The sequence below is a fragment of the Notolepis coatsorum genome (assembly GCF_963971535.1).
Source record: "Notolepis coatsorum genome assembly, chromosome: 9".
NCBI classification, from domain to species: Eukaryota; Metazoa; Chordata; class Actinopteri; order Aulopiformes; family Paralepididae; genus Notolepis; species Notolepis coatsorum.
Window position 1 is genome coordinate 123,758,000 of NC_140173.1, and position 27,504 is coordinate 123,785,503.

At 45.4% G+C, this 27,504-nt stretch overlaps 1 protein-coding gene across 1 annotated transcript in view; it reads left to right on the forward strand.

Moving 5' to 3' along the window:
* The window catches only part of LOC311234739 (VPS10 domain-containing receptor SorCS3-like), a gene marked incomplete at both ends in the record, with an annotated part of 229,353 nt that overhangs the window by 119,927 nt on the left and 81,922 nt on the right, over positions 1-27,504 (forward strand). The window contains 7 exons of the mRNA XM_084321982.1: positions 10,601-10,700; positions 12,000-12,158; positions 13,882-13,955; positions 15,066-15,130; positions 15,909-16,027; positions 18,379-18,468; positions 19,373-19,552. Of these exons, the coding sequence (XP_084178108.1) occupies positions 10,601-10,700; positions 12,000-12,158; positions 13,882-13,955; positions 15,066-15,130; positions 15,909-16,027; positions 18,379-18,468; positions 19,373-19,552 (787 nt within the window). The remainder of the gene's footprint in view (positions 1-10,600; positions 10,701-11,999; positions 12,159-13,881; positions 13,956-15,065; positions 15,131-15,908; positions 16,028-18,378; positions 18,469-19,372; positions 19,553-27,504) is intronic.

Here is a 27,504-nt window from a genome sequence, read left to right on the forward strand (position 1 = left end):
TGACGTGCATACCGGGGCGTAAGCCTCCCGGCTGACCCGGCTGGGTTGGTGGGGAACTACCACCATGGGGCTAAAGCCGACATCCTCAGAGCCGGGGCGATAACTGCGGTACGGGCGCATCCCCTCCATCCCGTGAAAGAGCCTGTCCACTCCGCCGAGCACTCCCATCCTCAGAAGTCCCCAGACCACGTCGCTCGCGCATCCTCGGATGGGGTCGTCCTTCACGAGGAAGGTACACTCTTTGGTGAACGTCATCTCTAACCCGTTGGCGGCTTCTGAGCCGTCTCTTGGCTCCCGCAGAGCCACCTGAACACACCGCCTCTCCTGGAGTGCCCCCTCGATCAACCCCTTCACGGCCTCTTCTTGTTCCAGTCTCGTCACTGGTTCCTCCAGTGTCTCCAGTCGTGCCCTCTGCGCCTGGCACTTCTCTGGCAGTTCTTCCACTTTTTCCGCTATCTCTTGAGCGGCTCGGGTCCCCTCGTCGGACGTCATGGTCTCTCTACTGGTCTGTCAAGGAAGTGGAGTAGGATGTTGATCCTGTTCGTGACGCCAAATGTAGAAGGGTGGATTATCCCTGCTTGTGGGAGTAGTAGTACACAGACACTGGGTAGTAGGATACGATTCAGATTCAGATTCAGATTACTTTATTCGCCATTTCATACAGGTACAAAATGGAACGTGTTTTGACATTACAGTGCATACTTCTTTCACAATTAAGAACAATACAACAGTAAATAAATAATTTTAAGTAAAGTGCAAGACAGGACAGAACAGTGAGACAACAATAAGACTGTGAAAGTGCGGTGGTTGGGGACATGGATACAGTGCAACACAAAGTTAAAGTCCAGAAGTCCAGCCCTAGCAGCTCGCCATAGAGGGGGGGGGAGCAGGGGGACACCTGACTCGTTTACCAGGCAGGCTGCTGAGGGGAAGAAACTCAGTCTGTGGCGGGACTTTAGTGTCTTGGGCAGCCGTAGCCACCTGCCGTGGGGGAGCATGTTGAAGAGGTTGTGACCCGGGTGGGCGGGGTCTGCCATGATCTTCCTCGCCCTCCTCAAGGCCCTGGTGGAATGTAGGGACTTGAGGGAGGGAAGGGGGCAGCCGATCACCCTCTCCGCCGAGCGTATTAGGTACTGGACCTATATGTACCCCCGTCTTTGGCCCGGAACGTCGTTCTGGTGGGCTTGCAGCTGGAGTGGATGGGGCCCAGGATTTACTAACCTGGGGACTGGTACTCTGGTCTCCCTCGCCTTCCAAGGCGGTCAGCAGTAGCTCCCCACACACCCTCACTTCCCCCAGTACCTCCGACAGCCCTCCCACACCCAGTGACTGTCAGTTCAATAGTATTATTGGGCTTCCCTGTAAGCAGTACCCTTCCTTGACCACCTGTATAGACCCTTCAAATGCTATTCTGTGAATGGGGTGTAAGGGTTAAATAATTATGCAGTCACAATATTTACCCAGGGGTTAGAATAGCAAATGGAAAACGGAAGAAACAGACACACACAATGATCCCGATCAAGTCTACTTTTACTGAAGCCTGGGCATGTTATCCATTACAATTAACACTGTCCTTTATTCATAATTGGCACCGGGTGCTCTCACTGTTATAATGTAGGGGAAGCTCTTCCCACCAGAGGCACCGCATGCTCAATACATTAAAACACCCCGCTTGTACTAGGGGAACCCAGGCATGAAGTAGAGAAACATTTGGGAATTCAAATAACCAAATAATAAAATAATCAATAACAAAATAAAACCAAGTAAATGTGGGCCCACGTTACCAAAAGAAAACCTAACCTAAGCCGGCTTAAATTGTTCGGGGTACCCCTTAGACACTGGTTGTTAGCGTTCACTTGAATGGACGTTGCTGTTGATACACGTGGTATCGTTAGTACTTAGCCAAGATGGCGGACCCACCCTTGTCACCACTCGTCCAGGTGACAAGATGGCGTCGGCGATCCCGCAAGCACAGCCAGCAGGCTGGGCGAACAGCATAGGCAGTGGTTAGCTGGAGGAGCGTGCTGGATGGCGTCCTCTGCTGGTGGGAAGAGGCGTCCTCTGTACCGTCTGGGAGACGTCCACCGCTGGCTGTTGCTGGCTTGCTGCTGTCGCGCAAGCTAATACTGTTGCTACCCTAAACACAGCTAAACTTCGGGTCTCGACGCACCCTCCTTCTATATCGGTTGTGCTACTAACGCAACGTGGCTGGCTATACCACCGGTTCTTCAGCGCCGCGCACCCGGTAGTCTACTCAAGTCAGACGGAGCCGCTAACAGCATACTAATACACCGCACACAGTAACTACTATAACCCGCTAACGTTAGACGTTAGTCTCGTTAACTCTAGACGTTAGTCCTTTGGTTCTGTATCTCTTACTCACACACTATCGCTGATACTTCTAGGATAACCCGTCACTAGCAAGTACTTCTCATCACCAGTTGCTCGTTCCAACGGGGCTCTCTTCTTATCACCCGTCGCTCGTTCCGACGGGGCTCTCCAACAACGGGGGCTCGTTTGAGCACCCGCCCACTGTAACGATAGGTTATGTATATAACCTAGTTATATTAGTATTGGCTGAGCGTCCCGCTCTAGCCTAATGAGATACCCCTTATCTCCTAGTACCTACTGTACACCACCACAAACAACTTAATGCACCCATACCTGACCGGGCCCCGCCCCTATGGAGGCGTAGCCTATAAGACCATGGTTATGGTCACCAAACACTCGTTCCAGTAAAAGATCCCTCAAAAGGGAACTCAGGGCCGCGTAGAGCGGGACGCTCAGCCAATACTAATATAACTAGGTTATATACATAACCTATCGTTATATATCGTATGGCTATCGCGTCCCGCTCTAGCCTAATGAGATATGGGTTAGAGCGGACGCGAGACCCGACAGATGTACCCCCTGAGGACCCGCAAGCCCACATCAAGGGGTGCGGGGAGCCCTGTCACCCCATCCTTCCTAATGAAGGGGGGGCGCAGTCAACTCCACCTGAATGCGAACAAGAGGGAACTAGAACCCCTTGAACACACCGCACAGGCGGAACCACGTGTGACTCAACACACTGTGGCCCATACCCACACACTCCTGCTACCCTACCAAAGGACGGGAAGCAGGAAAGGCCACAGACCCCAGAACCGCCTGGGAGACAGAACCCCCGGTCATGTCCATGAGGTAAAACCTTACAAAGGGGCCCGGGGAGGACCATGAAGCTGCAGCACAGATGTCCTCCACCGAGGCCCCACCCAGGAGAGCGGCAGAGGCAGCCACCCCACGAGTGGAGTGCGCCCTGAGGCCCCCAGGGGGATCCTGCCCAGCCAATGTGTAGCAGAGGGCAATGCCCTCGCACAACCAATGGGACAGGCGCTGTTTCGACAGTGCCTTACCAGCACGAGACCCACCGTAACAGACAAAAAGCTGATCGGTAACCCTGAGGTCCTGAGTACGGCTGAGGTAAATTCCCAAAGCACGGACTGGACATGACAGGTGAAGGCCCGCATCCAACTCACTGGTGTGAGGAGGAGGACGAAACGCCTGAACCACAATATCCCGGGAGCGGAAGGAACTCCGGATATTTTTAGGCACGAAAGCAGGATTAGGTCGCAGAGTGGCACCGCAATCGGCCCGAAAAGACAGGCACTCTGGACGTACCGAGAGAGCACAGAGCTCACCCACGCGTTTAGCGGAAGTGACAGCCAGCAGGAACGCGGTCTTGAAAGACAGCTGTCCCAACGGCGCCTGCTCGAGGTGCTCAAACGGGGCCAAGGACAACCGACCGAGGACCAATTGAAGATCCCAAGTCGGAGCCAAGGAGCGTTGCACCGGCTTAACGCGTCGAGCGCCAAGCAGGAAACGCTTCACAAGAGGGTGGCTGAACAAAACAGTCCCCTCAATTCCCTCATGATAGGAGGATATAGCCGCCGCATATACCCTCACCGTCGAAGCCGACAGTCTATCAAGAAGAGACTGGAGATAACTCAGGACAGCATCCAGGGGGCAGGAGACTGGGTCCCAGCCCCTCCCCTTACACCACTCTTGGAACGCACGCCATCTGCCCGCGTAAACCGCAACAGTGGAGGGAGCATGCGCACACCGGATGGTATCAACCACCGAGGGGTCCATCCTCTCCAGACTCACCAACAGGCGTTGGCTCAACACCGGAAACCGGAACAGTGACCCGTCGTGCTGTGAGAGGGCCGTCGCCGACCACGGAATGACCCAAGGAGGAGCGACCAGAAGCTGGATCAAGACCGGGAACCACACTGCCGTGCCCCGGTCCGGCGCGACCAGGATCACCGTCCTGCGCTCCCTCCGTATCCGCTCCAACAGCTGACTCAACAGCTGTACAGGAGGAAAGGCGTACAGAAGACCGGGCGGCCATGGAAAGGTCGAGAAGGCATCCACCCCCAAGGGGGGATGATCTGCTCGACTGAGCGAGAACCACAAGGGGCACTTGTGAGAGCGTCGGCACGCAAACAGATCTACCGAGGCCTCCCCGAACCGATCCCAGATCTGTCTGACTATGTTGGGGCGGAGTTCCCACTCGTCGTGATGAGGACCGCCCCGAGACATCAAATCCGCCCCCATATTCTCTGTACCAGGAATGTGGAGCGCCCTCAGACTGCGCAGCCTGCGGGATGCCCATAGCCAAAGTTCGACCGCCGCCCGGAGCAGGTGGATGGAACGAGTTCCACCCTGCCTTTTTATATACGCCGCCGCCGTCATACTGTCCGTCCTGACCAAAACGTGTTTGCCTACCACCAGGTAGTCGAACCGTTTGATGACCAGGAGGACCGCCTTCAACTCCAACACATTGACATGCAGGGTAGCCGGGCCAGCATGACCTGTCCAGCTGCCCCCCACTGCATGGGTCCGACACGTCCCTCCCCAACCCGTGAGAGAGGCGTCGGTGAAGACCGTGACGTGTGAGCCCCTGCTGCCTATGGGGACCCCAATGGTGAGGATACCCAGCCTCCTCCAATGGGCGAGATCTCCCCATATCGACAAAGGAACCGTCAACCGTTTCCATTTGTCCCTCACCGGATCTATTCTCAAAGAGAGAAACCACCTCTGTATCCTTCTCATGAAGAGGAGGCCAAGAGGAACCACTGTGTGAGCAGACGACATAATGCCCAACAGACGCATCACTTGCAGCGCCGTAACCGTCCCTCCCAGACGGAAACCCCCGAGCGCGTGACGGAGAACCCCCCGACGCTGCTCCGAGAGGGTTGCAATCATGGGCCTCGACCTCAATGTCAAGCCCAAGTACTCCACCTGTTGACTGGGAAGAGGGGTACTCTTCTTCCAATTCACAGCAAAACCCAGGCCGGTGAGGAATTCCACCACCAGCCGGGTATGAGACCTGGCAACCTCCTCCGAACGACTGAGGAGTAGAATGTCGTCGAGATAGAATAGAACTCGTAACCCCCGACGACGCAAGGGCTCCAGTGCAGTCGCCACGCACTTGGTGAATGTGCGGGGAGCCAGAGAATAACCGAACGGCATCCTCTGGTACTCGTACGCTACGCCCTGAAACAGGAACCGTAGGAATTTCCTGTGAGGAGGGAAAATCGGGATGTGAAAATACGCATCCTTCAGGTCTATGGAGGTGAACCAGTCTCCCCTCCTGACAGCAAGCAGAAGGAGTTTGACGGTAAACATTCTGAACGGTCTCGCTACAATCAACCGGTTGAACGCAGACAGATCCAGTATAGGTCTGACCCCCCCTGTTTTCTTGGGTACCAGAAAATAACGGGAGTAGACGCCTGACATTGCGTCCTCTCTCGGAACCACAACGACGGCCTGCTTCGCCAACAGAGATTGGATCTCGTCGGCCAGGGCTGTCACTGCGTCTGACCCTGACAATAGGGTCGGCACCAAACCTGAGAACGGAGGATGGGGTTGTGCGAACTGCAAAACAAGCCCCCCCTCCAATGTTCTCTCCATCCACCGATCCAGACGGCATTCCTGTCGCCATATGTGAAAATAATCCCACAGCGCACCCGCCGTCAACTGACGCTGGACCGCAAGGAACAGTAGATAGTTGGCCCGGTCCCTCCCGCTGTGCAACGCACCCAAGGGGGGACCCCGACAGAAAGGGCCGGTTTGATACGGGAGAAGCTGTCATCAAACTTGTTGACACCCCCCCCCCCCTGAACACCCCTCTAGCGCATGCTGAGGAGTTGTTCCGCAGCTAGACACGCAAGGCATGAGGACCCCATGGGCTCCTACACGCCGAAGCCCTGCAGTGATATTGCTACCACCCAAATCACGCTCGCCTCTCCTTTGCAGACCACTGCCGCTGTGATGGGAGTGGGAGGCAACAGCGCGATACCCCGCCTGGCAAAGGCGAAGCCGGGGTAACCCCTGCTGAGCATTCAACAGAAGAGGCAACGAGTCCCCCAGCTGACCACTGTAGCTAGTGGCAGCTGTAACACCAGGTTCCTCCCACCCACAACCTGTGGTGTAGGAACCACGCGACGGAACATTCTCACGGACAGACCCAGGCTCAGCCATCAACTGGGTGTCAGCCCCTGTCCCCATGAGAAGTGAAGATTGAGGCCGCATACGCTTCAATGAAGGTTCGCGGCCCGCAGCCAAAGGAGAACGATCAGAGCCCCGCTTCCGTGAGTAACAGAGAGAGGATTGAACGGGGAGCGGGCTGCTCGCGGCAAAATGACAACGGCTTGTTTTACCAAACTCGAATTCACCCAAAATGGCCGATCCCTCGGCCGCCAAGGCTGTCGGCCTCGCGGTACCCTGTTGACTCTCCAACCAGGGCACCACTGGCGGGGGAAACATGGCCGCCTGTCGAGGATCTCGCCACAGTCGTTGACGAGACCGTGCTCCCACCTCTGGCTGCACAGCGTGAGGCGGTGTAGGACACAGATCAACAACCGCCTGCGCCTCCACAGAATGCCCAAAAAGACTATCTGTGGAAAAAGGAGTCGTGAGGAGAGAAAACCTATCCTCTTCCCCAAGAGGAGATTGCTCCAACCAAACATGCCTAACAACCAAAGTTGATAGCATCCTTAATCCTCCCCGCATTTATAGCTTGCGACTGAGTCAAGATCTCCATAACACCACAAACATGAACCATGTTTACAATGCCGGCTGGACCCAAAGTCCTACTACCCGACGCCACTGTGGATAGGAAACTAGCCAGCTGAGCCATAACACTGGCCGCCGCTAAATACCATCCTGTAGCAGTATACAACTCATCCGACCATACTGCCACCCTCCGAGCCGATTCGCTATCAAGCATCGGCCGGGCGGAACGTCGTTCATCCCCGCCTGGGCACAGGAAAAAAGCTACCTGGCTGCTTAGCCACGGTACCCCCGGCCTGCACCCTGTTGTTAGCCCCTTTACCTGCAAAAAAGGCAAATAAGACTCAGCGAAACCCCCCACATCCACCACCGACTGACCTTCATCAATGAAGCTGGTAAGAGGAGGGAAAAGCGGTATCCCGCGGCGGGGATTATTAGAACAACGATCCATTTCAGCGTCAACATCAGCATTAGCAGAAGTAGCAGTAGCAGCATTAGTGTTAGCAGCGTGCTCCAGGATTGCCAGGAAATCGTCCACTGCAGTGGAACGATCACCAAGCCGCCCCGGCCCTGGCGCCGAAACATACTCCACAGCATTACCAACACCGACATTGATGCCTACTGACACAGACCTCACCTTTGTAAAAGCCGACTTGCTAGTCAAACCTTGTACGCTGCCCCTCGATCTGCCGTCGTCAGCCGAGGAAACATCAGCACAGGCCCCATGTGTCGCTGAAACATGCTCCGAAGAAGCCAGGGAAAAGCAATCCTCCGGTAAGCTTTCAACATTATGAACCTTCTCTAATCTTTTCATCCTACTAGTTACATACGGTGCACGCAGCCGATATGATGGAACGAAAATAGAGGAAGAGTGTTTGGTGACCATAACCATGGTCTTATAGGCTACGCCTCCATAGGGGCGGGGCCCGGTCAGGTATGGGTGCATTAAGTTGTTTGTGGTGGTGTACAGTAGGTACTAGGAGATAAGGGGTATCTCATTAGGCTAGAGCGGGACGCGATAGCCATACGATATATAACTGCGACTGATCACGGTCAAGTCCAATGCTCGCTCCCAGGTAACTCCCTCTTCCTCGTTGCTTTTCCTCTCTCTTCCGCTCCACCTGCCACCACTGCCACTCTGCCCCCTGCTGGCAACCTCCACTGATCCCACTTTAGGACCGTTCCAGAAAGGGAAAAAGGGCTCAATGTTATTGTTAGTAGTCTATACTGCAGCCGGAGAAGAGTAGCACCTCACCTTGTCGTTAGACTGGGCGAGCTATCCAAAGGAACACTGTTAAGCTATCCAAAGGAATACTGTTAATCACACGTTATACACACACAGGGAAAGTAACAGTTAGTTAGCATCTCTGAATACTTTGTAGAATATTCAGGCTGCTACACCAGCTTTTTGGAAAATTCGCTTATTTGCCGTCTTCCCCAGGGTCATACAAGAAGAAAGCTACCCTTCTCATCTCTGTGCGTGTAGTACAGACTATGTATCTGCATAGAAAATAACAATGTCTCATTTTACATTGTTATGTTGCAAAACACAAGACTGTTTTGAAGTTGTTGGAAAGTGTATTTTGTTACAGAGCTAGGCTACTTTCCCTTCCAGTCATTGCTAGCTAGCTTGCTGCGGGTCTGTGGTATTGCACGCACAGAGATGAGAAGGGTACCTATCTTCTTGTCTGACTCCGGGGAAGACGGCAAATAAGTTCCCAAATTGTTCCTTTAATGTTGTGGTTTCATGAGTTTTCCAACTTCCATTCTGCGTCCTCCTCCTGAAAACCTTGGAAACCCCTGAGGTTACAAGCTGGACTCTAGCCTCCATGTTGGACAAAACAAACCACTTAGAATGGTCTGGCAACTAGTTGGTTATGACATTTGTGTGTATAGGTGTATCAAAGAGAAGTCTATTCACTCTGCCACAATTATTGGTGATGCCCACCAGACCAGACCTTATCTCTTTTTGAATGGGGAGTTATCCATATCTATGAATCTGTTACACATATCATCGTTTTTCTTTCATATTTGAAGTGAAAAGTAAATGACAGAATGGCTAATATTGTCAAAAAGGATAGTTTTGTGATAGAAAAATGCCCCCCACACATCCAATGGTTTCTGCCACAGAGTCCTTAGTTACCATGGCCAGGGGCGGACCTTCCTACAGGCGATATAGGCGGTCGCCTAGAACGCCGCCCAGAGGGGGGCGCAAAAAAAAATTTAAATTATTTAATTTTTTTTTTTAATTTTTTTTTCTGTGCAGTTTTGGCGACCCCCTCTATATCTGCAACCATTATTTTTACATTAAAAAAATTCTAACATAAGGGAAAATGAGCCAAAAATCTAAAACGGTCGGTCGGTCTGAGCCTCAGCTTTAGGTGTTCACATAAGTCAGAACATGCTAGAGCGCTGTGCATTGATGGGTATCGGTCAAGTGTTTATAGAATTGAACGTTGAGGAAAGAAAGACTAACGTTAGAGAACCATGAAGAAAAAAGCAAGCGTAGTGGTGAATCTCGCCTAGGGCGCCAAATGGGCTAGGTCCGCCCCTGACCATGGCAACCACTCACTGCAGTATGCCCATCCTTTTGGCAGATATAATTTGAAAGACGTTTAAAACTTAGGGTGCAGTAAATTCTATTTTTGCTCAACATAACATCACATTACATTTAAAGGGGAACTATCTTATAAATGGCCTTTTTCAGTGTTTAGCATTGTTTCCTAGCTATGTGGACTTATATTAATAGGATCTATGTCTCTAATTCTCATATTGGCGCATTCTTCCAATTCTCCTCTCACAATATTCACCCTCACTGAACTGAGTCATCTGAAAATGTGCATATCTGTGATGTCAGAGATTTCTCAGCTGCATAATAATGTGGCAGTTGGCACCAGGCCACACAGTGGTTGGAGCCCAGCCTCCAAACGGCTTAAGATCTTGAGGTAGAAAAATGCTGTTTTTGAGTACTTGATTAGAAATACAAAACAATGATTTTTTTTTGAAAAAAAAACTTACAGAGGTGTTCCATAGACTCACAGGAATTGTGTAAAAGTGCCCAAATAGTGAAAGAAATAGTAAAATAGTTCCCCTTTAATGTTCTCTGAATATGTTTATTTTGCAGCAAACATTTCCACCACCATCGCAGTGATCTACCCGCTTATGTTATACTGTCTCTGGGTGTATTCCTACAAAAAAGCAATGGCCACTGCAGCGAATATTATTATATAAACACCAACAATAAAACAGAGGCTTATTTCCACCATGATCCTAACAATTCCTATCTGTAGCCAATTTTGCAGTGGCCAAATGCAGGGCTCAAAATAGTGCAAATAGAGAAAACAACCCTTACAAACAAGACAAGAAAGCAACAGAGGGATGATTGCTAGTGGTATAATGGACACAGTCGTGATATAAACATAATGCTACCTGGTACGGTACATCCCACGTCTGGAATGTTGTGCTAAAAACCACGCTGCCTGTTATGGATAAAGAGTGATGTCTACTTTGCTCCGCAAACATGCAAATGTATTTTCTCTGTTTGTAGATCTGTTGATTATGGCAGCACCTATAATAAACTCAATGACAAAGTGGGTTCAAGGACAGTGCTAAGTTACCTGTACGTCTGCCCAACCAACAAGAGGAAGGTCTGTATTTTCTCTGTCTTTCTCTGCCTCTGTGTGTGCTTATTATCATTGCTACTGCAACATGGCAGCATAAATCAAACTTGTCAAGCTGAGATGAAAGTAGGTATAGGAATGAGATGAGTGTAGGGTATAGGCTAATCAGTAAGGTATGTTATAGCAGCTCTATACCAGAAATGTAATAGATTGCTAAATGTGTTAATTCAGAAAGTGTGTGTGTGTGTGTGTGTGTGTGTGTGTGTGTGTGTGTGTGTGTGTGTGTGTGTGTGTGTGTGTGTGTGTGTGTGTGTGTGTGTGTGTGTGTGTGTGTGTGTGTGTGTGTGTGTGTGTGTGTGTGTGTGTGTGTGTGTGTGCGTGCGTGCGTGCGTGTGTGTGTGTGGGAGGGCAACTTCATCTTTGCTCTCATGTTTCTTCATTCTAACTTCAGGGTTTTCAGTTTGCCGTCTCCTCATCCAGCTCTCCCTTTTTCCCTTTCTAGGAATTCCTCAAATGAAGTTTCCTGCTCCATCTTTCTAAACAGCTGCTGTCTTCTAGTCTTTCTAAACAGCTGCTGTCTTCTAGTCTTTCTAAACAGCTGCTGTCTTCTATTCTTTCTAAACAGCTGCTGTCTTCTATTCTTTCTAAACAGCTGCTGTCTTCTAGTCTTTCTAAACAGCTCCTGTCTTCTAGTCTTTCTAAACAGCTCCTGTCTTCTAGTCATTCCCCCAGGCATGCTTTGTTTTCTCAAGCCGTCTGGATTGACTGCATCTTCATCTTCGCTTCGCTGACATACTGTATCTCTCCATTCTGACTTAATTTCAGTTCTGTCATTTTAGTACTCTCTCTCTCTCTCCTTTTTTTCTCAGACCTGCCATAGGCCTACAGATACAGTTGCCACGTTCAAATTAAACATCTACTGCCCCCAGTTGAAAGCGTGTTCGCTCATCAGCTTAACTTCCCCACCGTGATTGACGTCATTGGAACATTTTAGCGGTTGTCACGCTACTTCAGGGCAGGCAGACTTTTATGAGCATCTAATTGACTACACATTTCATACAGTCTAACGTTACGCCTATTGCAATGTATGCAGTAGTCTATGTTTATGCTTAAAGTGCCATGGCTTTGAATTCACATTGATCTCACAAATGACCATTTCTTGAACAAAAAACACAGAAAATTACATTTTCGTGGGGGTCTTTCATCTCTGTTCAAAGTACAGTTATCTACTCTCTCTCTCTCTCCCATCACTCGTTCTCTTTCTTTCAATACCCACTGTCCTTCATTAATACAGTGTACTTCCTCTGCCCCGCTGCACTACTTTAGATAATGATGCTTAGCGACCCAGAGGTAGAGAGCACTGTTCTCATCAGTTCAGATGAAGGGGCAAGCTTTGAGAAGCATCCTATTAACTTCTACATCCAGAGCCTGCTCTTCCACCCAGTGCAGGAGAACTGGATACTGGCTTACAGTCATGACAGCAAGGTGAGGGGATGAGGGATGAATGTTCAATGTTGAAAAAAAAAAACATTGTGATGAATGATATTAACCATTATATTTTATTTATTTGGTAACAATTCCATTAACTTAGCTTTCATAATGCATTTGCTTCTCATCTATCAATGTATCATGGTTGTTCATTACACGTAAATGTGCTCCTGTCTGAACAGTGTTATAACACATTCATAACACATACATGTGCTCCTGTCTGAACAGTGTTATAACACATTCATAACACGTAAATGTGCTCCTGTCTAAACAGTGTCATAACACATTCATAACACATACATGTGCTCCTGTCTGAACAGTGTTATAACACATTCATAACCTGTAAATGTGCTCCTCTCTGAACAGTGTTATAACACATTCATAACCTGTAAATGTGCTCCTCTCTGAACATTGTTATAACACATTCATAACATGTAAATGTGCTCCTGTCTAAAAAGTGTTATAACACATTCATAACATGTAAATGTGCTCCTGAAGAGTGCCATAACCCAACATGCTTGAGTATACCCCAGACTACACTACTGACTGAGGTGTATTATGGATGTGTTATGGATGTGTCACTGTTGTTTCATATGCATAATGCACCAATAGAAGAGTAATGAACACCAATATAATTAAAATAGCCAACTGTTATTTATTTATTTATTTATTCATTCATTCATCTATTCCATCTTGGATGTGATCATAAACTACATTCCTAACAATATAGGGCAGGGGTGGCCAACCAGTCAGAGATTAAGAGCCATGTGTTTATAGGTCTCACCCTCTGGCCTCTGAAGTTGCTAATGTCTTTTTTATTTGGGCCTCACAGGGTTAAAAGTACCCTGTGAGACCCACGGTTGCAAAATTACAAAATCACTTTTAGCCATTTAAAAAAAAAAATTATTTAAAAAATGTTAAGCACATGTACTGTATAGTAAATTAGTAATAAGAGGGTTAACCTCTTATGCCCGAGATATACAGTAAAAGTGTATATTTTCAGCATTACGTTTGTTTACCAATGATTTTAACTGTTAATAGTGAAATATAAGATTATAGAAATCTTTGAGTCGGAAACCGGCACATATTGACAGGAGGAAGTGGCACAGCCAAAAGTGAGTGTAGTCTTTTGAAGGAAGAGACTCAGCCCCTGTCAATCACCTGACTTCTGGATACACTTTTTTATTTCTCTTATTTTCTGGGATTATCTCCCACAAACCTGAACGTTATTGCCATAAAATAGAATGCAGTTAGTTTCTCTACCTTTCTGTGAACGTCTAGCAAAAAACGGTGTTGCAATATGATGAAAAATGGTGGAGAAATTTACATTATAAAAAAGATGGCATAATTCAGTACTGTATCTACAAAACCTTCTATTTAATCATCTTCCCTTTATTAATTTGCTTAGATTTTTCAGGTCTGGTAAATTTTAGCATGGTGTTATTCACAGTCAAAGATACATTAAAAAAAAATATATATATATATATATATATATATCTCTGTAAATGTTTATTCTACGTCCTTATGAAATGAGTGACATAAAAAAATATATATAATATTTAAAAAAAAAAAATTATGGGTGGAAGAGCCACACATTGACAGGCAAAGAGCCACATGCGGCTCGCGAGCCGCGGGTTGGCCACCCCTGATATAGGGCCTAGTGCATCTCTCCTGGTGCTTTGAATGTTCCACTGAGTTGTGGTCTGATTTTATGTTGCAGTTGTACAGTTCAATGGACTTCGGGAGGAAATGGCTGCTCGTTCACGACAACGTGATGCCCGGGCGATTCTACTGGTATGATTATGGATTCTAGTTCTGAAGTCAGGTTTTTGGCAGTGATTGATTTGCCATGTGGATAATTATAGAGTCTGTGACCTTGTGCTGTCAAACGCATCCAGTGATCGCTTGTCAAAACTGTTTTCTCTGAGATAACCTTACGATAAAAGTGTTGGGATGATTACATCCGACTCACGTAGGCCTGAATGAAGATTGGGCTCCTTTTTATAACGTTATATATTTATATATATAGCACACAAATAACATGCTGTTTTTGTTGTCGCTGTCAAGTGCATGGGCACAATGCAGTGAATATCGATGTAATGCAGTTTATCCCAGCTTGTCATGGTATGCGTGAGAGGAAGGGTATTGTTTGGAGGACATCCTCTCCCCATGCGGGAACAGCGAGATATTTGATAAACATGGAACGGCATGGGGGGTGCAGTGGCAGCCCAAACAACACATGTCTGCGCCCTGATAAATGGTGCCTCATGCAGGGAGAAGAGTTGTGGTGTGTTTTTTTCTCTCCCAAGAATACCTGTACTGTACATCTTGGACATTCCTGTAAAAGTATACCGGTAGTATTTATTGTATTTGATAGTAAATAGTATATGTATTAGAGTGTTTATTAATGGCTGTGGGTATTCAAGTCAAGTCAAGTCACCTTTATAGAAAGCTTTCATCAACTTTAGGTTCAATTATGTGCTTAGTTCATATATAATTACAGGAAAGAGCAAAAAAAAAACGTTTTGTAGATGCATGCCCCCGTTTTTCTTTTTTTCATCCTGCTATAAACTGAGATTAAACGCCACCCCCTTTTATTGATTCTCTAATCACAACTGCTGTTTGATTGGAGGATCGAGACAAGACGGCGGAGTTTGAAATAGGTCAATTGGATGTTCAGCACATCGGTTAACGTCCAGGAGATCAAGACGAGCTACAGTATCATGGGCTCACAGAGCGAGGCTGTCCATCAACAGCTGTGACACTCTCTCTCCTTCCCGCCCCTCCTTCTCTCTCTGTCGCTCTCTCTCTCCCCTCCTCTCTCTTCACCTCTCCACCCCATCCCTCCTCCCTCTCCTCCTCTTTCTGCTCCTCTTCATCCTCTCCTTCTCCTCCTCTTCTCAGGGCGGTAATAGGACTGGACAGAGAATCAGACGTGGTCCACCTCGAGACCCGCATTGCAAAAGGCTGTGAGTGCTGTATTCTGACCGCCACAAGTAGCAGGGCCCACAGGACCCCTTGGCTCTCATTTAGAGTGAGGTCACCGCGAAGATGAGACCCGTTCTAGCCATTCAGATTGTTCCCAGAAGTCTTGTAAGGCAGAATGGGAGTCTCCTGACAAATGGGGGAGTTATAGTAGGTTGATAGATGTTTCCACTCCTTAATTTGTCCCCCGTGTCCCATAGTAGAACCACAACTCTCACTCTCTCTCTCTCTCTCTCTCTCTCTCTCTCTCTCTCTCTCTCTCTCTCTCTCTCTCTCTCTCTCTCTCCAAAAGGGAGGAGTATATTCTGTCAAACCAATTACAAGGGTTTTCCTGCTCCAGCAAAAACGTAAATGTATCTTGTGGTGAGAAAAAGGGATATTTGAATTAGCATACAAACCAGTTTGTTTTTGTTTCGTGCAGTAATGCACAACAGTGTGCAGTGACTTTAATGCTTCTCTGTGTGTGAAATGAGAGCCTCTATTTGTCTTGTCTTTGAAATCCGGCAAAGTAACTTGGATTGTAATGATGGCTTGGTTACTCCCTAATTAGAATTGATTAGAATGATTAGAAAATATACATTTTCCAGATGTATCCAACCATATTATTGTTCTAGGACTGTGTGCCTAAAGGAACCATGGCCCATCCAGAGTCGCTAAAGAGCATACAAATAGTGTTCATAACAAGTTTTTTATACTATTTCAAGGTGTTTCAGTGATTGCAGTGACAGTAGCTGCCGACTGATCCTTCCTGTCCTGTTTCAGGGGCTCAATACGTTAAGTGCAGAGCCCAGCGATGCTCCGAAGCCAACAGACTGTACCTCTTCCCCGGACATGTGGACACTAATTCCCTCGTTGTGCAGGATGAATACGTCTTCACACAGGTTTGCCGAGACATTACTAACCCCCCCTGTATGTTTCCCTCAGGCTTGTACGCCTATACTTTATCATTTCAGGACCATTCCTTTTCACCTTTCCACACACAAAGGTGTGCACCCAATCCGTACGTTCCCATCAAGTCTCTTGTAATGACTTCCCTCCCGACACACCTGTTCCCCACCAGCCCGCTGTAGATTGTGATTACGTTTTGTCTCCTGTTCGTTGTGTGAGGTCCACTCAAGGTTGCTGTGATTTGGACATGGATTGGACTCCTCGGGGGGGTAACACGTTATACCATGCCTTCCTGTTCACGTGCATTCGCTGAGAATACGAGACAGGGAATTAGAACTCTGTGTCCTTATTACTGTTCGCCGACGACTTTGACTCACTTGGACTTGGTGTCAGTCGGTATCATTATTAGTGATCACTTAATTTCAAGTGCCCTCCTCCGGCATTGATTTCCATCTACAGCTACAGGGTTTCTGTCTCTATGCACAGCCTTGATCCGCTCTCTCAGCTCTGAGAGGATCATAGCATGAAATACTAACCTTGGTTGGAAACGTAGCCAATCCAAACGTGCCTGAGGCTCAGAGGTTCCGGTGATCCTGGGCTGTGCTGTAGCTACAGTAGACCTTCAGTGTGAATTAATGCACCTATACGCTCTCGCTGTTTATTAGCCATGAATGGAGTCTGGTGTTATGATGACGTGGCAGTAGTAGTAGTAATAATAACGATCATCCGTGCGAAAAATACTTCCAACGCTGACCCAGTTTCTCAGTGCTCATAATCCGGTGACTTGATTGGAAGGGCTGTCATCTAAGAATGAAAATGCATGAGAAGAAAAAATAATAATAAAAAAAAGAAAATCACATTGTGATCATATACACTTCATTAGATAAAAATGCCTGAATAAAATTCAGCAGCGACGAGACTGACGTGCGAGGAAGACGTTGGGTGTAAATAGCTGGACACAGCTGGTGTGTCCGCGGGGGGACTGTGGCACAGCACAGATGACTTTCTTGTGACTTTCATTGCTCGGGGCAGTTGGATTTAACTTGACAAAGAGTAATGAGGTTATCGATCGGGCTACAACAAAATAAGCAGTCTTCAACACCTCCTCAACTCTCCTGGGAGAGAAGGAACAGCCAAGTGCAACATCCTCAGAAATGTGGCCTGGGAAAATGTGGCCCATCGATTTTCGATAGATTATTCCATTAGAGCCCTAATGTAGTGTGTTGGGGCCACAACCATCATCCCTCCAGTTGATTAGAAAATAAGCAATCAAGTGGTGTCGCCATGGTCGTGAGTAGATGGGAGAATGGGAGTGCATTAAGATCTTCGGGACACAATGACAATAAAGACAACATAATTTGCGGGGTCTCTTAGCTTTACGCTGATTGAGAGAACATTTAACTTTTTTTGCTTCTTATTTCATCACGCTTTTCACACTTGGGAGTGTTTTGTTTTGTATTAATCAGTCATGTTGTGAATTACTGTATCTCCTCAAGGAGATGCGTTAAGTTTATTTACTTTATTATTCTCTTCATTTAGGATCATGGTGAATAATTTTGTTTATTTCAATAACTGACCAAACACTGAGCATTAATTATTAAATAGGTTTACAACTTTTAGACCAAACACTGAACATGCATTATTAATAAACATGTTTACAACTTTTAGACCAAACACTGAACATGCATTATTACAACATTTAGACCAAACACTGAGCATTAATTATTAAACAGGTTTACAACTTTTAGATCAAACACTAAACATGCATTATTAAACATGTTTACAGCATTTAGACCAAACACTGAGCATTAATTATTAAACAGGTTTACAACTTTTAGACCAAACACTGAGCATTAATTATTAAACAGGTTTACAATCTTTAGACCAAACACTGAACATGAATTATTAAACAGGTTTACAACATTTAACACTGAGCATTCATTATTAAACAGGTTTACAACTTTTATATCAAACACTGAACATTAATTATGAAACAGGTTTACAACATTTAGACAGGTGTTCAGTTTTTAGTCCAATCCCAAACACAGAGCATGCATTTTTACATTGCAAGGGTTCTCAGTTCATTCATTCTTTCAGGTGTGTGATCTCACATATCCGATTTGAATTGTTAAAACTGAATGGTCACTGGTCACAGAATGTGCTGGAATAGATCATTCTAAGATATAATTATTATTTTTTTCTTTTTTCTTTTTATTAAATAAATGTGTTCTTTTTTGAGATACCAAGTTTCTGCAGGGCACAAACAGTTCACATAATATGTTGTGTTTCGCTGCTTTCCTGAGCTCTAATGTACAACAATGCTTCTATGGCCACATTGCAAAAGGTGACCAAGTCGGGACGTGCCAGCTACTTCGTGTCCTACATGAGAGAGTCATTCAAACAGATGAAACTACCCAAATATTGCCTACCCAAGGTACGTGCCAGAATAACAAGGCGACCCCTCAAACAATAGTAACATTGCTCGCTAGATCTTGAGGGATCCTGCGTTTGTTCCGAACCCGTTTCTTTCTGTGATCACGGAGGTGAACCACGGCTCTCCTGTGAAGAAATTAGATTAGATTAGATTAGATTAGATTAGATTAGATTAGATTAAAATGTATTGTCATTATACAACACAAGTACAGTACAACGGAAATATGTTTGGCATCCAACCAGAGTGCAAATGTAGCAGTAAATTGCAACAGGAATATACGATGTACAGGTGATTAATCTGGGTACAAAATATACAAATTATTAGAGTGTAGCACAAATCAGATATATGTACAGAGTTGTAGTATCATAGTACAGTGATACAGGTATAAAGACAGTGTGGTAGTAGTCATACTGTCCAGCAGTGTAACTAGTAAGAGTAGGATATGTACACATATAGATATAGTATCTACAGATATGTAAAAGAAATATGTAAATACAGACAGGTCTGCATGGAGAGTATAAATATATATATATGCAGCATTTTGACATGCTATCATACAGAGCTAAGGGTTATATGCAGGTGTATAAGTAAGTATATAGAGGGGTTATAATCAGGTATATTCAAACAAATATATATATATATATATTATATTATATATATATATATATGCAGTAAATATAAGAATATAAATGTAATTATAAATAGGGGTATACAGCACTACATGCTATATGGGTAGACTATAATATGAGGGGGTAGTAAATGCTGTATGGCTACTCACTATCAATCACATGAATAATAAAGTATCTGTTTTATCTCCTCAAACGTCTCCTCCTGGCCATTTGCTTGTCTGTCCATCATTACCTGCCTCTACGCCCCCCTCTTTACCCCCCCCCCCCTCTAACAGGACATGCACATCATCAGCACGGATGAGAAGCAGGTGTTTGCGGCGGTGCAGGAGTGGAATCAGAACAATACTTACAGCTTGTACATCTCAGACTCCCCTGGACTCTACTTTACCCTTTCACTGGAGGACCTGAGAACCAGCAGAGGACCCGCTGGAAACCTGCTGGTTGACTTTTATAAGGTACATTATATATAGATTATTTTATGTACTGTGAACTTGTATGTACTGCCGATGGTGTTGAGGTAGTGATAGGCGGCCATGACTATGTTTCACCTGTTTCAAGGGGCCCTGGATTGTTTCACTCGTTTCAAGGGGCCCTGGATCGACAAAGCAAATTGTGTGCACTGTGCCAATGTGGATAACTCATGTGCAATGGAAACGCTTAAAATGGCACATCACCGACACTCAAGAAACCTTGCTCCTGACATAAACCAAGTAATAGAAATCTTCCAGGTCTAGTTGAGCTCTGTCGTGGTGAGTTTGATGCGCCTGATGCACAAATTCACCTAAAAGATTAGATTGTCATTGGCTCCCTATGGTGATTCTGGGTGAGGTAGAATATACTGTAATGCATCACATCTCCAGAAACGTCATCATTTGCTGTTCCATTCGGTTTATATAGCATGTCACTGTAGCATTAAGATTTTATGGCTGAAAAGTAAGCAGAAAATGTCTCTTGTGTGTGTGCAGGCTCTCCCCATTTGCACTCCAAAGTTTGAGAATCACTGGTTTTGCCAGTGATTGGTTTAACAAGTCACATGTCAGAGAGAGTAAATGTGTGCGTCAGAGAGGCACGTTTCAGTTTATGACCAAGACCTGCTTTACATTCTCCTGTAAATGTACATGCAGGGGAGGGTTAGGATCGGATAAGTGCCCCTTATTTGATCTTGAAACGGGCTCCCGGCACACAGGGAATGTCTCATATTTGATCTCAAAACTGGCTCCTTGATCCTTAACACTTTGGATGCCGGCGATGTGTTATGTCGTTATTTCCCCCTGCCCGTTGAATGCCGACGACGCTAATTATCGTTTTTTATTTGTATTAGCGATCTGAATTCATATTTCATCAACCAAGTCTCCCGTTGGTACAGCAGCCCCTCTAGGAACTCCGATGGGAAAATACCGCCCCCTATCGTCTATCCCTGTGTAACTGCAGCCCATTCGATTACACAGGTCGATGGGTGAGGGGGGAGCCTACTGGCTCCACTATGCTGGCGAGCCGTCTGATGGAGAGGGAAGTGATAGCGAGACGGAAAGCAGCCTGGAATATATATTTACAGCAGCCAATAATCAATCAATAAACGCGATATTTGGAATGGCGATCAGGAATTGGAATAATCTTTTTGGAGAACATCTGTTGTAAGGTAAGGAGTCTATGTTACCAGTTTTAGGATAATCAGAGCTGTTTTCACTGATATATCAACGTGTCCTGTATGTGTATATGTGTGTGTGTGTGATGTTGAGGAAATGAGGTAATCGATTTTTCAACCTGCTTCTATAGCGTGCATAAGTACACATATACTATTGATAATCTAGCGTTTATTTGAAAACGATTCATAAATAGGCCGACAAATGACAACGTGTCTAGTGTATTCGAGAATATGCCAGTAAATGCCGTTTATGATGGAATCTTTATATTTTCAGGAAATTCTCGAGAAAACGATAGCTTTTCGAAATGCTATAAAACAGAAATTAACCGATTAAAAAACAATCCGTTTCGACAACGTTGACTGCAAACAAGTCATTGATAAGCGACGGGCAGATTAGACACAGCCATAATTTAAAACATAGATTATGCGTTTTTAACGCTGGCATCCAAGGACATTAATCAACGTTAATCAAAGGCACTGAAAGTGTTAAGGCCGTGTATGGAGATAGTGGATGAGGTGGGTGTACTGCTAATGGGATGTGGGCACGCTGTGGCCCCAACCATCTCATGTATTTCACTGGTAATTAGTGCTAATGAAGAAACATTGGCCCTCATTTATCAACGTTGCGTACGCACAGATATGTGCGTAACCCGTGCGTACGATCGTTTCTAAGCAAAGTGTGGGACTTATCAATTTGAACGTGTGCTTGACTTTGTGCATATATTTACGCACAGCTCAGGGCATGCGTACCTGGCGCCCGGTGGTAGAATATGAAGCCTGCATGTCTGCAATGCGGAAATAAGCTTCCGTGCATTAGTTTCAACACTGGCGTGTTCAACTTCTGTATGACCCGTAATTCATTATAGTTCATTGTAAAATAGCGACAGTAGTGTAATTATAACGGGCTCACGCACGAACAAGAGGTTGGCCTGCTTGTTTGCCATGGGGGGGCAGACACAGAACACCCACCGCCAAACGCGATTAAATATTGTTTCAAATAAAAAGCGAAATACTATTATTTTGTGTGTCATGTTTCCAAATAAGATTGGTCACACAACAAAATGCTTTCTACTTCAATTTGTTGGTTAGAATAGATGACCTCCGTTGAAACTTCACTGAGACTAACAGTCTATTTGTGAGCTCCCGCACAGACGTGATAATAATAATAATAATAATGATAATAATAGCTTCATTTTATATAGCGCCTTTCAAGAGACCCAAGGTCGCTTTACATAGATAGGGGGGGAAATAACAAAGTAACAAACATAGTGGACAGACACAACATATAAATATGATGATGGGATTATTATTATTGAAGTTTTTATTGATCACATAGGCAGGCTATACATAGGCTGCATGGCACAGTCCATCGTGATATTGGAGATGGATCGAGCAATAGACTGTTACTGTACCACCCATGTAGCTGTCAAAGCTCCATCATAAATGCAGTTATGTGAATAGAAAGGGATTCCACTCAGTGATGCGCATTTGCCTAATATGTCGTTGCTGCCGGGAGGAAAGGCATGCTTCATGTTTTCAATTCATTAAATAAAACAGATTTTTTTTGCAAGGGTTTACTGACTGTCATACAAATAATCAATCAACTACATACTGTAACTTTTCAGTGCATGTTATTATTTACATTGTGACAACAGCCTTGTGAGCTCCCGCAGACCCGCACACAGACATGATGGAATTCAAGTTCAAGTTTGTATTGATCACATATAGGCAGGCTACACATGGCGTAGGCTACATCATACATGGCAGTGAGATTCATTGTTCCTGTATATGCTCTCGTATTATTGTTTATATAGGCTACCTAATACCGACATCAAAATAGATTGTATGCCTCTACAAATCATATGCAGGTAGAACATTGACGGAAAATCCGTCGCGATTTGGAATAAAATTGAGGAGAACTTTAATCCCTGGGTATTAATAGAACAAAACGGGAAAAGGCAGTCATATTCCAGCACGGTCTTTATTAGTGTTTGCGCTGCCCAGGCAGCAATGGTTAATAGATATCATATCCGACATCACCATCGGCATCATGTACATGTCTGTCAGCCTGTCACGTATTTCTCCCATAACACGCTTCGCTCGGCTTAGTCCACTTTTCCACATTTCATGGGGGTGTTTCATGACCGTATATGGTTAATTACGGGCGGTGCTATATGCAAATACTTAAAACCATGCACGAGCGCAGAACTTAATGGTATTTATCAACACGGAGTGTGCGTACGACCCGTGTACGCACGTGTGATGAATCCCGATTTTTCTGTGCGTACACACATTCTAAATTCTGTGCTTAGGAACAAAAATAGAACACTTGATAAATGAGGGCTCCTGACATTAACCAAGTAATGGAAATCTCCAAGGTCTAGTTGAGCTCCGTCGTGGTGAGTTTGGCACAGTACAGCTTCCCGCCTGATGCATACAATTTTAATAAAGCTTGAATGCTGGAATGTACAGTATGTAACTCCTCCTCTTCACTATATTTAAAACTATCTCAGTGGAACACACCTATTCGTCTTGAGTGTAGTGGCTGCTCATTCCAAGACATAGTGTGACACCCAATGTGTTATGGTTTGTAACCGACCCCAAACGCAACGGCACAGAGAGAGTTGTTTTCAGAGTTAGCCAAAAACAAGGGCGTGTTTATTCTCAGAGTCACAAGATTGAATTAGGTGGAAAACAGAACAAACAGGGAATCTGGCATGTGAAGAATGTCTTGCGGCTCTGCAGATTCTCCCAGACGGTGTTGGTGAGGAATTTGCTTGTGACGTCTGAGCCGCTCTGCAGATCCCCCCAGCATACACTCCAGATGGAACACGGAGGGAGAGAGAGAATCCCAGTTAGCTCAGCGCACAACAGATAACAGAGAGGTGACTGATCCAAATTAATATCCAAGTGACTTGATCTTCGGTGTGATACACACAGTTAGCAGAGTCCAGAGAAAAAACAATACGGTAATCCAAAGAGTAAATCCAACAACAAAAAATAGGTGAGAACAGTATAACAAAAACGGGATCTCTTCGGTGTTTCACAAACACACAAAAAACTGGTGATCCAAAAAGACTGTTTCAAAAACTCACCAAAGCGCAACGCGTAAAGCGGGCAGATAAACGAGGCGTAGCTTCGTACGGGGAATCAGGTTCTCCAAGGGATATTTCACGAGAGTCCTGGAGAGCAACAGACAGCGAACGGGAAAGAAAGGCAGAAGCAGGGAATATTCAAAACGATCCAACATCGGTATTAGGGAGATCAGGGTATTTAAAGCCACGGGGCGCTAAATGACAAGCTGTGACAGCTGCGGGATGAAATTGATCATTGCTCCAGAAGCGTGTGGTTGGGAGAGCACCAATCAAACGGCATCTTACAGGAAAGAAGCGTGAGGCGCGGAATGCAATTAATTAACAAAATACCTTAAAGGAACGGAGCGAGTGGGTGGGCAGCGGACAAAACCTCACACAATGTATGTTGGCAATTAGTATAGAATACTCTAACTTGTAATGAAAAAGAGGTGGGTACAACCCATATCCCTGCATGTACTGTAGCTACCTGTTAAATTACAGTCGAATTAGTTGTTGATCGTTATCCGCCTTCATCGTCTCTCCTGGCCGTGTCTGCGTTGTGTTTTGGTTAGAACCCTTTTAAACCTATTCATCCCAAATATGAACCTTCCTGGACTTGACCTTCATGGGTTTGTGATGGATTATTTGTTAGTGGGTATTTCAAAGTACCTCATATTTGGTACCATTTTTAATCTAACAACTAGGGCTTTCCAATTATATAAAATATGTGTATGATTATCATCATTATTTTTGTTATTATTCTTCATATGTAGTTGAACTTGAATATAAAAATAAATGTTCAAGCACTTTGGGATAAGAAAAATTTGAGTGTATGATATTTAGCCAATCCTGTGGGCAATATAGAACAGTTGGCAGATTAGAAATATTTCAAAAGTTATGAATGAATGTGTGAGGTTTTGTCCGCTGCCCACCCACTCGCTCCGTTCCTTTAAGGTATTTTGTTAATTAATTGCATTCCGCGCCTCACGCTTCTTTCCTGTAAGATGCCGTTTGATTGGTGCTCTCCCAACCACACGCTTCTGGAGCAATGATCAATTTCATCCCGCAGCTGTCACAGCTTGTCATTTAATACCGATGTTGGATCGTTTTGAATATTCCCTGCTTCTGCCTTTCTTTCCCGTTCGCTGTCTGTTGCTCTCCAGGACTCTCGTGAAGTATCCCTTGGAGAACCTGATTCCCCGTACGAAGCTACGCCTCGTTTATCTGCCCGCTTTACGTGTTGCGCTTTGGTGAGTTTTTGAAACAGTCTTTTTGGATCACCAGTTTTTTGTGTGTTTGTGAAACACCGAAGAGATCCCGTTTTTGTTATACTGTTCTCACCTATTTTTTGTTGTTGGATTTACTCTTTGGATTACCGTATTGTTTTTTCTCTGGACTCTGCTAACTGTGTGTATCACACCGAAGATCAAGTCACTTGGATATTAATTTGGATCAGTCACCTCTCTGTTATCTGTTGTGCGCTGAGCTAACTGGGATTCTCTCTCTCCCTCCGTGTTCCTTCTGGAGTGTATGCTGGGGGGATCTGCAGAGCGGCTCAGACGTCACAAGCAAGTTCCTCACCAACACCGTCTGGGAGAATCTGCAGAGCCGCAAGACATTCTTCACATGCCAGATTCCCTGTTTGTTCTGTTTTCCACCTAATTCAATCTTGTGACTCTGAGAATAAACACGCCCTTGTTTTTGGCTAACTCTGAAAACAACTCTCTCTGTGCCGTTGCGTTTGGGGTCGGTTACAAACCATAACAGAATGAAACTAAATATAGAAAATAATTTATAATACATTTGTTTTGTTATTCTTTTTTGTATTACTATTATTTATATAATAATGTAATGTGTGTGTGAGAAAATGTTTATTCAAACTTACTCTCTTCATCAAGCATTGTCTTCCTCTGCCTCTCTTCCAAGCCTCATTCCTGGGTTGGGAAAGGTGGGGGCCAGGCTGGTGGTTGGGCTAACTGAATGTTAGCCATGAGCCAGGTACGAGCAGGCCGCAGCTAGCTCGGGCTAGCTGGGCTAATCACTGCTGGCCGACTAGAAGCGTCATGTCTGGGCATGTTTGGCCGCGCGACCCGATCACACACATCGTCCGTTCTGGGATGATAAAATGAAATATATTATATATAGAATATGACCCAGTAATGAATAAACAAATAACAGCAAATACAGTATTTGAAAACATTGTTAGACTGAATAAGATACGTAAATGATCCTTCGTGGGCGCAGGGAGAGACACACTTTTGCTGGCGTTGTACTAGAGTCGCCATGCTGCTTTAGAAACATAATTTTGGAGTGGAAAATATTTACAAAATCTCCTCAAAAACATCTCACAAACACTATAAACTGTCAGAAACTGAACGAATGCCATAATATGCCCAACAACGACGTTTAATTGATTCAAATCAGTACTTACATGATCGCCTCAAAACGGAGAATCCTCGCACTCTGGCCGGCAACACTTTGGAAAATGCTGCGGTCTCGCTCGATTGGTCTCTCTAAACGCCTGTCTCTTTTCCGACCAATCCCATGCCGCCGTCCTTGGGACTGCACAAAATCCGAGATTACCACATTAAAGGTACAGTTCTTGGCTATAATGGTTGGTGTAACTGAGGGGTACAATTCCCTGACTGTATTAATCAAGTATGGTATCATTAAACCACTACCGTCTTATGTACATTATACTGGCCATACCGTACACTAGTATATGATGAGAACACTTCCCCACAATGAATCGGTTCTACACAAAGTTGTCTTTAAGTATTTATTAGCAGCAAGAATACATAATATACTTTAATTGAATGCACTTGTAAGGCAAAGGAATGTGCGTAGGCAAATCAATAATGAATGTCCATTCTCATATTACGCATGAGATAATAATACAACTTGAATATTAGGAATTATATCTAGGGGATACTGGTAGGGGGTTCCACCGGTTGTAAGCCAGCAGGGGGAGGCAATGCTCTAATGCAAAGTCTGGGTCAGCGGGGACTCAATAGGCTCCCGGAGGCGGTATATTACTCCCTGCTCAGCAGACGAAAGGCAGCGACTGTAATCCCAGTATGCGTGCAGCACAGGTGGAAGCCGGTCAGCCTCTCCAATAGAGACGGGCTCGAATGATGCTCCTCACGGGCAGGTCCCACAGCAGTGGGTGTAGACGATTCTTCTCCGCTCTAACAGCCTGGTCCAAAGCAATAATAATAATCCAGTCGGAAAGGGGGTCTGCATTCACCGGTGTAGATCCTCCGGTGCGCGGTGGTTCACATTAACTAAGTTGAACTGGACGTTATTCAACCAAGCGCTGATACTTTACTATCCTATTCGCACGCGGCTATAAGTGCTCTATTTAGACACACAATTGCTCACTTCACTTGGTCTTTGACTCGTGATGAAGGCTTACTAGTAAGGAGCAAACGATACGTTGAACAAACGTATTAGGATAAAACAAGACTCTATTTTGGGGCAATACGGGCCCACTTCACCGCACGTTGCATAGTGGGTGAGGCTTCACTTGGGTAACTCAAACTCGAACTGAACTGCGGACTGAACTACTTCTGTATTCACCTGCGCCATATTTATATGTTGGGGGAACAAACTAGTACCAGCCTTATTCCTGTCTCGTAGTCCTGGGCAGAACCGGGCATGTTGAGACAAGCCTTGACGGTAGCTTTGA